Here is an 11,742-nt window from a genome sequence, read left to right on the forward strand (position 1 = left end):
AGGGTAGAGCAGATGTTGACTAAGCAATAAGAATAGTGGTTCTCAAAGCGTGGCCAGGGTACCCCTGGGGATCCCTCTCAGTGGGTCTAGGAGGTCAAAACTATTTTTATAATAATACTGACATCAGATGCCTTTTTCACTCTCATTCTTTCCAACTATGCAGTGGGGTTTTCCAGAAACTACACAACCTGAGATGAGGTCATTGCTGTGGTGGCTAATGGAATGTATGCTTGTGTGTTCTTATGTTTGAAATATGTCTCAATTTTTATTTCTAATATGGTAAGTATAGATAGATTTAACCCACATGAACTCTTTGGGGTTATCAGTCGTTTTTAAGAATGTAAAGGATTCTTGGGACCAAAATGTTTGAATTAGAAGTGTAAGAACCTCAGTGAATGTGTGTCAAATGAATAAATTTTAAAAACTACTCAATGTAGTGACCATTTCCCATTCACCTAACTCAAGTTTAGCTTCATGTGAACGGGGGTTGTGTTGCATTCTTCTATGTAAGTACCTCTTTTTCCCATGGTAACATGGTTAAGTCTCATTCATTCATTCAACAGACATTTACTAAGCATGTGAGCAAGAACCACACTCAGAATAAAACCTGATCCCTGCCATCAGAAAGCTCTTAATCTAGTGAATGAGATACACAAAATGGCAGATAATTCCAAAAGTGTGAACATTTTGCAGAGAATTCCAGGATGGTGTGAGAGAGGTCTTCACCAGGAGGAATACGGTAAAAGGGAAGATACGACCAGCACTTACATTTGCAGGAGACAGTAAAGGATGGGAATCGAGGAGACATCACAAAACAGGGAAGGTGTGATTGCTTAACCAAGTATTCTAAAAGAAGTAAGCATCTGCTTAGCTAAGGGTGAAGAAAGGGCATCCCAGGCAGATATCACAACCTGTACAAAGCCGTAAATAAGCCTTGTGTTGAAGGTCACTTGGCATATCACTGACATCAGGTACCCCTGGGTGATGAGGCTGAGGAGGGGAGAAGGGCGCCATCATAAAGGACCCTGGGTGCCATGGTGGGAATCTATAGAAGCTGCTGGGCCTGCTGACCCCCAGGGTCCTGCCCTTTAGACTGTGGTGAGGATCCGGTATGGTCTTCAGGGCTCTGCATAGACTGCTGTCCTCCTCTTCCCACTCCTCTACAGCCCCCTGTTACAGCTACATTGGCCATCCATCCTTGAGTGCACTAAATGCTATCCCATCTCAGGAGCTTTGCACATGAGGTTTCCTGCGGCCTGGAATTTTCTATTCCCACTCCCTCTCCTCACCCAGTTAATTCCTAAATATCCTTCAGGCTTCAACTCAAGTGTCCCCACCTCCAGGAAGCCTTCCTTGACTACCCCTGGATCAAACTAATCCCTCTCTTACACACCCCCATAGCACCATGGAGCTCTCCTGTAGAGCACTGTCTACAATTAAGCACCTACTGTACACCATGCTAGGGAATAAATGAGTTTACAAGAAGCTTACAGTCTGGCATGGAGAGACAGATAATAATAAATAGACATAGGACAATAGTAACTACTACTATAATAATAGCTAATACTTATAGAGCACTTACTGTTTGCCAGGCATTATTCTAAGCACTTTCTTTTTTATTTTATTTTTTTCACTTTTCAAGAAACATTTTGTTTAGGTTTTTTTTTTTAAAAAAGATGACCGGTAAGGGGATCTTAACCCTTGACTTGGTGTTGTCAGCACCACGCTCACCCAGTGAGCTAACCGGCCATCCCTATATGGGATCCGAACCCGTGGCCTTGGTGTTATCAGCACCACACTCTCCCGAGTGAGCCACAGGCCAGCCCCTTGTTTAGGTTTTTATATTACCATTTTCCTCCAACTTTTTATTTTGAAAACTTTCAAACCTACAGAAAAGTTGAAGGATAGTAGGATGAACACCCTTCTAGATTCACTAATTTACTAATCATTTTACCACATTACCTAGATCCACTAATCATTTTACCGCATTTGCCTTTTCTTGATATAAAAATTTTTCCCTAAAACAGCTGAATGTTGCACGTTTTGATTCTTCATCCCTAAATACTTCAGTGTGTATCTCCCAAGAATAGGACATACTGTCCCATAACCACAATTCCACTAGCATGCCCAGGAAATATAAAACTGATGTAAAATATTATCTATTATATGGTAATATATTCAAATTACTCCAGTTGCCTTCGAAATGTCCTTTATAGCTAGGGTTTTTCTCCCATCTAGGATCCAATCAAGAACTATGTATTCAATTGGTTGTCATGTCTAGGTACTTTAACATATTAGTAAATATTCCTATGAGGAGGGTACTATCCCCATTTTACAGATGAGGAAACTGAGGCTCAGGAAGGTTAAGTCACTTGTCCAAATTATACAGCCAGAGAGTGGTGAACTTGTTGGTCTTTCAAGGCTCCCTGTCTTTCTCTTGACCTCTGTGTTCTATTCTCAAATAGCAAGCAGCAAAGGGATTTTTTAAAACTGGAAATCATATCAGGTCACTCCTCTACTCAAAGCCCTGCCATGGCTCCCTACTTCTCTAAGAGTAAAAACCAAAGTCCTGACAATGGCCAACAAGGCCCTACATGATCTGCATCCCTCCCCCTATAATTGCCTCTCTGACCTCATCTCTCCCTCTCTCATCCCCCCCTGCCCCACCTTCTGGCTCAGCCACACTCTCCTTGCTGTTTCTCAAGCACACCAGGCACATTCCTGCCTCAGGACCTTTGCACATGCTGTCCCCTCTGCCAGGAGTGCTGTCCTTCAGATTTTACCCAAATGTCAGCATTCAGTGAAGTTTTCCCAGGCCACAGTGTTTCACATCACAACCCTCCCAAGCGCCCCCTATCTGCCTCTCCCTGCCTTTCCATCTCAGTGCTTACTACTGATATATTCCATATTTTAGAGATTCCTGTTGTCAGTTGTCTCCCCAACTAGAGTACAAGCTCCACGAGGACAGGAATTGTCTGTTTTGTTCGCTGCTGTCTCCAGCTCCTAGGACTGAGGCAGATGCTCAGTAAAGAGTCCTCAGTCCTGCTAATTGCTGTTCCCGCAGCACGTGTTCTGTGAGGAGTGCCTCTGCCTGTGGCTGGATCGTGAGCGCACCTGCCCACTCTGCCGCTCGGTTGCTGTGGATACCCTGCGCTGCTGGAAGGATGGGGCCACCTCGGCACATTTCCAGGTGTATTAGGGCTAAACACTGAGGACACACGGGAGATGTTGGAAAGTGAGTGTTCCTGGATCCATCCATGGGGGCTTCCTGGAAAAAAGCCTCAAGCACTGACATCCTGCCTCCTGCCGTCCAGCACCTCCGACCCCAAAGCCAGGCCCCTGTTCCCCTGACCTTCACCTTCCTCTCTTGTTCTTTGTGCAGTGTGTGCGCCCTTCCACTATGAATAGGGAAGTCCTCCAGACTCAGACTTGATCTTCTCCCAGGTAGTTCTTCCATTTCCCCTCCAAGTCAAGGAACTGGTAATTTGTGAAGTTCCCACCTGCTGGTTATTTTAACCGAGCACTAGTACTCAGTACTTGATGCTGCAAACTCCGGAAGAGCCTGGAGATAACTCCCTCCCCCAAAGAGCCCAGGTCTGCAGATTAAAACCACTGTGAAGTGTTTTGAAAATACAAATGCTGGGCCCCACCCTATACCTGTTCAGGTTGAGTATCCTCTATCTGAAATGCCTGGGACTAGAAGTGTTTCAGATTTTGGATTTCTTCGGATTTTGGAAGATTTGCATTACACTTACTGGTTGAACATCCCTTATCTGAAATTCCAAAATCCGAAATGCTCCAATGAGCATTTTCTTTGAGCATGACCTGTGAACATATTCCCCCTTCCCTGCTCAATTTTTGGATGTTGGAGCATTTCAGATTTCGGATTCCCAGATTAGGGGCGCTCAACCTGTAATAACTTAATGTACCAAACACGTAGTGTGTACCAGGCACAGCATTGAGAACCCTGTTTGGATTACCTCCTGTTGTCCTCACAACGGCCCTATGATGGAGGTACTGTTGATTCCCCCATTTTACAGGTGAGGAAACTGAGGCACAGAGCTTGGTGTGGCAACTTTTCCAGGGTCACCCAGCTAGCAATGGCAGATGGAGTTTCTAACACTGGCTTGGTCTGGCTTCAGAGTCTGCACACCGTGCTGGTGTGCTGCTCAGACACTCCAGGCATGGGGCCCAGCAGACATGGTTTGTTAAAAGCACAAGAGGTGATTCGATACCCATTCCTGGTTGAGAACCAGTGGCCCAGCTGCATAGCTTATTCAACACAAACTGCATTGATAATACAGTGAATGCTAGCTCCTGAAATCTGCTATTTGTGTCCAGAGAAAGACTTGGCCCTTAAAATTGTTATTCTCCTGGTCTCTGGCTGGGATGCTTAATCCCATTTGGGTATCAAGAAATGTAAACTTTGGCCCAGATGTGGGTGCCACCTGGTCCCCCATCTTTATTTCTCTTCTCCTCCTTCTATTCTGTCCCCCTCACTTAAGTCTCAGGCCTGTCAACAGCTCCTGTGGACATTGCCATCTCCCCTGGTAGCCTTCAGAGTAAAAGGGATTATCCATGTTATGGATTTTTCCATGCGCCAGCATGGTCACATAGGGCAGTGTAGCAACTGTGTTTTTGTAATCTCTGTAACAGCTACTTCTCCACCAATGGAACTCTCCGCTTTGAAATCTGGGATGAGATGGCACAAGTGACCACATCAAAGCCCCTGGAATCTTGCCTACCCAACCCCTCTCCCAACTCTGTTCTCTTATTGTCAACCTCAGCACAATGGTCTGGCACCGGCGATATGACAGAGAAAGCAATCTCTGTGGCTGGTGAGCAGATTAGCATGCAACCCCTGGGAGAAATAGGGGAGCCTTGCTGCCAACTCAGCCAGCCAGTATTAACATGTCCTCTCCCCCCCCCCCCCCCCCCCATCAAAGCCCCTGGAATCTTGCCTACCCAACCCCTCTCCCAACTCTGTTCTCTTATTGTCAACCTCAGCACAATGGTCTGGCACCGGCGATATGACAGAGAAAGCAATCTCTGTGGCTGGTGAGCAGATTAGCATGCAACCCCTGGGAGAAATAGGGGAGCCTTGCTGCCAACTCAGCCAGCCAGTATTAACATGTCCTCTCCCCCCCCCCCGCCCCCAACAATAGATTTGGGGCATTTGCCCCTGTGTGCCAGTAAGCCAGGACTTTTTCTTTGCTTGACATCCCTGGCTCTTTCCTGGTACCCAGCAAAACATCGCTTCCAGGGCAGCATGGCATCTTTCAAGCTCTGTTACTATGGCAATGGCCATGATGTTACAATCCCACTTGTCTGGATAATCAAGTAGGAAGGAGAAGCAGAAGGAGACAGAGCCGGTGGATGTGGCTGCTCCATTTCCCCCGCCTCAAGGAAGAACTGAAGGGAAGCAACAGGAACTTCTGCCACTGGCTTTTTATTTTTTGTGTTTTGGTTCTTTATTTTTTGTTTTGTTTTGGTGGCTGGCTGGTGCAGGGTTCCGAACCCTTAACCTAGAATTGTAACACCGAGCTCTACCCAATTGAGCTAACCAGCCAGCCCATGGAACTGGTTTTTACCAGAAAGATCTCCCTGCCTGCAGATGCCATCAAAGATGCATGAGAAATTGGAGCTAGAGAAGACTTATAAGGTACTGGTGTGTGATGGAGCAGGTGACAAAACCTAGTATATTATCTACTAAAACCAAGGGAACTAATAATGTAGCATATTGATGAATATGTCAATGATTTTGCCAATTATACCCATGTCACCAAAAAAAAAGAATGCTCTAACATTATGCAAATAATAAGCCATGCCTCTAATACTATAAAGAATGTCACATGTGGGGGACACTCGGGGGAGGGTGGGATGGTTTAGTTTAGGATTTTATTTATTCATTCCCTACCCTTAGGGAACCTCCCATCTGGAGGTTTTCTTCTGGGTAGGAGGATTTAACTTCAGCCTTAGGGGGGAACAGTGGCTAATGCAGAGTTTTCCAACACTGGTGTAAATGCAGCCAAGAGTCCCCACTGGAAAGAAAAACACCACTCTCCTTTACCCAGCTTGGCTCTGCAACTCCTTTGTTATAAACAGGATTAATCAAGTATCGGGTTCAGAGTATCCTGCTCTTAATATTTGATGATTCACTGACTCAAGTTCCACGGAGTCCTTAGACATTGTCTTCTTAAGGTAAACGATCTTGAGAGTAATAAATATGAAGTAATAAGAAAGGCAAACTTTGTACCTGGTTTATCACCTTCAAAAGAGAAGAACGTGCAGAGCATTAGGGAGACATCCAGACTGCCAGGATATGGGCCTGAAAGGAGGAAATGTAAAGCAAGTGCCAGAATCTTCTAGTACTTTTGCTCTGGGACAGACAGCTGCCGTTGGTGTTTTTAATGTCTCTCTAAGTACTTTTCTGCCAATAAATATCATCTGTTGAGCAACTTATGTTCATGGTCTTGATTCTACTCTTGAGGCCATGTGGAACTGTTTTAGGTCAAATGAGAAGAAGCAGTTCGTGGAGGGCATGGTTCTCTTCTGTGGGTTTCCCCAAGGCAGATCCTGCCAAGGTGCACATGATTTATTAAGGAAGTGCTCCCAGAAGAAACCAGCGAGGGAAGGAGTGAAACAGAACAAGAAAGGGAAGAAGCCAAGCTAGAGGGAGACTTCAGGTGAAGTGCCAGCCTCAGCCTGATCCTGCAGAGAGCTCTGGAGCAGAAGGTGCATCTCAGAGTATGGCCCAACCCGTGGTTATTGTACTCACAGAAACACACCAGTCTGTCGTAGGTCTGGGTTGATGGGGGGACCTCCCAGGCGCTTCAGGCTTTCTACAAAAGGAGGCCCCAGTTGGCCAAGGGCAAACCTAGGAAGGTCTCAGGTGTCAGCAAGGCACACAAAGCTGCAGGATGGGAACACAGAACTGGTGAAAGAGATCCAAAAGGACCTGGGTGGGGCACTGCAGTGACTCCTACAGGGGTTAACTATAGGTGGTGTGGACCCAGACGTGGAGGCTGATTGAAGAAGGGTTTGATATCTGGATGTTCTGGATGCCAGATTATGATGGGTATTTAAATGCAAATTAATAGCATTAGGTGACAATTCATACCTCTTGGGGCAACTTTATGATGCCAGCCATGAAAACCTCAGTAGGCAGAACTTTTTGGCTGCCATTGTTAGAAAACTGACTCAAATATGGCTTACATAAAAGGACTTTATTTGGTTTGTGTAATAGTATGGGCTTCAGGTACAGCTGGATTCAGAGGCTCCAATGGTGATATAGAATCATGTCTCTCTATCCTTCAATTCTGTTTTCTTGAGACAGTTTGATTTTCAGGCAGTTGGATCCCATGTGGTGGTAAGTTGGCCCCAGAAGCTCTGCTTATATTCTACCAGCTTAACAACCCCAGCAAAGAGAGCTTCCACATCCTCAAAGCTTCCAGCAGGAGTCCTAAGGCAGACTCATTCATTTGTCCCCAAACCAATTACATTAGCCTGTGGGATATAGAACAATGGCGAGTTCTGGGTCAAGTGTTGAGCCTGGGAGGGGGGATTGAAGTGGGTGGGGAGGATGGAGTTAGCCCCTCTAAGTCCCATGGACTGAGAGGAGGGAAGGAGTGGGTCTCCAAAGGAAAAGAGGTCTGGTATCTTAAAAAACTACCTGTCCCCAACCCACCATTCTTAGGAAGAAACTAGAACCTTGTCTCTTGGTATGTCTCAGACCAGATAAATGCAGGTAAAAGTACCCAACCCAGAGTGGCCTGTTTGCCTATAGTTAGAGACATCAGTTTGCAGGCTCATTAGTTTATCCCCATGATGCCATGCATAAATTATAGTTTTGTTCACTGACCTTGAACTGTTGGGCAAGTTCCCCAAACCTGTTGCCCAACCCAAGGGTACTGTTTAGGCGAACCCTTCCCTTGGGGAGTTCTTAGGAGTTAGAGAAGGGAGGTAAGTATGTGGCCTTTTGCTCCGGGGGTGGTTGGGGTGTGCAGGATCCAGGGCAGGGATTCTCTCTCTATTGTGCAGCCAGACACTCCCACAGTCTTTGAGGACCTTTCAAAAAGAAATGAAAACACAAAGGCCTTTGGCTAGAAGTGCACAATCAATTTTTTAATAAAGTCATTACAAATATGTACAAAGCGTCTCCAAGGTATGAAATTCCTCTTACAAAAGAGCACAATGAACCAACAACGTCAGAACCCAGAACGGAATGTCCCCAAGCTTATTGCCCCTCCGGCTGGGCCAGAGGCCTCACTGAGGTTCCAGATACCCTTGCAGCCAACCCTACCATGCACACAGGCTCCTTGGCGCTTATAGTGCAAAAGACCTTTGGGGTTGGGGGGGAATTCATGAGTGTAGGAGGGGAAAGGGGGCAGGGAGGAGGTAAGAAAATCTTCCCATGTCCTAGGAAATAAGTCGGACAGGCCCTGTTTCATATTAAATGCTCCCCCCTGTGACTTTATAGAAACCAGGAACACAAAGGGTAGGGAATGAACACATAAAATCCGCAACTAAGCCATCCAAACTGCCCTTGAGTGTCCCCAGATGTGACTCTCTTTCCAATGGACCTAAGACTGGATCCCCAGCTCCCTGCTGGGCCACACGCATGTGCTTGGCCTTGAACTAGCAGTGCTGTGAGGTCACTTCATGAAGGGATCCACTATAGCACAGCTGTCAGTTCATGGCTTGGGGGTCACACAAACTTGAGTCCAAATCTTGCCTCAGCCTTTTCCCCAGTTATGTGGCCTTAGGCTGAGTTGCTTAACTTCTCTGAGCTTCAGCTTCCTCAGCTGTGAAATGGGAATAATAACAGTACTATCTGCTAGAGGGGGCATGAGGAATCACTGAGGGGAAGATGTGTAAAGCACTTTGCACAGTGCTCAGGAATGGCGAGCACTCCATAAACGGCAGCTTTGATTATCGTGCAGAGCATCAAGGATCAGTCTTTTCATGCTGAAAATGAGTCGAAATTGCAGGCTTTTTAATCGCCTTCAGCTGATAGTGTGGCGTTCAGTAAATACTATATGACAATCTGCCACCAAGGTTTGGGGTCCCTGTGGTGACCTGACAAATCTGTTAAAATTGTGAACCAGACTGGAAAGGGACATTTCACATCGTCTGGTTCCAAGCAGGGCTGCCCCTCCATGATCAATAAGTAAGTCTCTTTGGAGATGGAATTCTACAATCTGGCACACATTGTAGATGCTCAATAAATATGTATGGAATGAATGAACTGACATTTTGAAAATAAACTTTCAGTGTAAGCTTTAAAATGACACTTTGATATCAACTTCCTCCCTCCATGGAGCTGCCAATCAGCTCTCATGAGACTAGACAGGGTGTCTAACCTGTCCCACTTCCTCTCTTACCAACTTCTGACCCCCCAATTGCCCCAGGCTGACTTAAGGGAACATCCAGAAGAGAAATTGGTATCAACGCAGAAGAACAAAACCTGTGTTCTGGTCACTGCAGGCTATAATACCAGGTGGACACTCAAAAAGTCCACAATAGTGAGCCAGTGTCCCTAAAAGATACTTCTGTAGGAGGTGGATAGGTGAGGACTCCCCCAATTTCCCAGTAAGGGAGGGTGCTATTGTGTCACTGTCAGAAACCTGACAATACAGTTAGGAGTACGAGATCAACTACATAAACTGTAAAACCAGCCACAGCTTCATTGCTCTGTGACAGTATTGTTTAAATCACCAATTTTCTTTCATCAAAATAGAAAAGAAACAAAATGAGACCAGTGGAAGAAATAGAAAAGAAATTTCCAGTACCCCAATGAAGGGGAGAAACAGACAGGAATCATCCATGGTCTAGAACCATGGACAGCAGCCAGTGGGGCTCATGGGCTCCCCAAAGAAAGTTGTTCCTCAACTACAGCACACTGTGTAGTTGTTCTTCAACTACACAGTGAATAGGAAAAGGAGCCCCAAATTTGAAAAGAGATCTTATTTGCTTATGGGGGTTGGGGTGAAAGGGAGAAGCTTCCAGAAAGGAATGGGTCTAATTTGTAATGTTGAGGTCCCAGGAGGCTCCAGTCCCCGTGGCTCCGGGACCCCCACCGTTGAAAGCAAACAGCACCATCCGGAATGTGGAAGCAAAAGCTCCTCACCTCATTATGCAGTGAGCTACCTAAATGATGATCTCAGAGGCCTCCCTCTGCTTTGCACGAACACACACGAACACACACACACACACACACACACACACGCTCTGCTGTCTGCTGAAACCTGATATGAGGTCTTTTTTAAAATTTATTTCAAAGCCTCCCTCCCTCTCTTTCTTTCTCTCTCTTCACAGACGCTCTGCAGTGAAGCTAATCAAAATCAATGACTCCTTGGCAGCCGGAGAAAAGGGGTGGGGAGAGAGAGGGAGGGATGTTGCCAGCACTTTGCACACTGTGGAAATATTTTTAAAAAACAAAACCACCCCACTATCTCATGCAATCCAAGTAATGTAACTGGAGAGACGGTGGAGACTATATATACATAGATATCATGCTTCAATTTCCTAATACAAATGTCCATCCGGAAGTCAAATCTCATATAAAAACAAGCATTAAAAACAACCCCTTGTCAAAAACCGGGGCAGTTGAGAAGTGCACTCAAATTAATGATGTGCAAGAAAAGGCCAGGATTAGATAAATACATGATTTCTAATAATACATGAGAATATGTACAAGGGACTTGGCTGTAAAGCTCCATCAGGAGTTCATGGGTGCCCAGTTCTCTCAGCAAGGTGGCTTCATTGGAATCAAAATTGCCCAAAATGCCAACCCCAGCATTTGGAGTTTGGGTCCTCCAAGGTAAATGTCGTTAAGTTAGTAGGCAAGTCAGGATCGAAAAAAGGGATCCTCTGACCTTTCACCCTTCCCCTGTGTCTAGGTGGTTAGCATGTCCCCACTGTGATCTTGAAGGTACAGCCTTAAAGAAGCAGAGAACTGTGATAGCATATGACTGTAGTAATGGCAACCCCCTCCCCAGAAAATGGGGTGAGCTGGAAACACTAGTATCAATAAATGTGTATGGAATGGATGCACTGACAAAATAGGAAAGTGACTAAATAGAATCAGAGACTGTATTTCACACCATTTGAATGAATTTGCCTTCTTTAAGTTCGTGGCTTAGTGGGGATGTCACCTGCTGCTGTCTGCAGTCCCTGCTTATGCACTGGTCCCCTGCACACACCAAATGGGAGGAGGGCTCAGGTGATGAAGGGAAACAAGTTCTCCATAAACAAGCTTTCTTTTATGCTTTGCTGAGTTCAGAACTGTGGGCAGGGGGCTCCCCTTGCCTTCAGCAGTTCTGCATTGCATTTTTCTTTAAAGGGCTGTTTAGGAAAACATAAGGCATATACTACAAAAAAGAAGAAAGAAACCCAGCTTCCAGCCTGCAGCAGCACTGAGAGGTTGTGCATTCTAAAGCACCTGATAATGTTCAGCAAAGTGCATAGAGCATAATTCCTATTTCGGCCCATGCACTTTAACAACTGCTGATCCTGCTGCTGGCTTCTTAGAACTGGAGGGGTGTCTTCTAACCAGCCCACTGGACTCCCCCATCCATAGGTACTGGGTGGTGACCTGCAAAATCCAGCCTCAGAGAATGAATGTACGAATCTGCAGCCGGACGCTTCACCACCTCAGCTTTGAAAATGGCAGTGTGGGATACCCTGCACAGAGGAATAATACCTGTGTTTGTTGGATTTTTTTAAATGAAAGCAAAAAAA

At 45.7% G+C, this 11,742-nt stretch overlaps 1 protein-coding gene across 1 annotated transcript in view; it reads left to right on the plus strand.

The window, feature by feature from the left end:
- Positions 1 to 4,433, plus strand: part of RNFT2 (ring finger protein, transmembrane 2) — a 63,275-nt gene extending 58,842 nt beyond the window's left edge. The window contains exon 8 of the mRNA XM_008566165.1: positions 3,065 to 4,433. Within this exon, the coding sequence (XP_008564387.1) occupies positions 3,065 to 3,199 (135 nt within the window). The 3' untranslated portion in view covers positions 3,200 to 4,433. The remainder of the gene's footprint in view (positions 1 to 3,064) is intronic.
- Positions 4,434 to 11,742: the final 7,309 nt, after the last annotated feature.

This window comes from Galeopterus variegatus, unplaced genomic scaffold (genome assembly GCF_000696425.1).
Source record: "Galeopterus variegatus unplaced genomic scaffold, G_variegatus-3.0.2 Scaffold227, whole genome shotgun sequence".
NCBI lineage: Eukaryota > Metazoa > Chordata > Mammalia > Dermoptera > Cynocephalidae > Galeopterus > Galeopterus variegatus.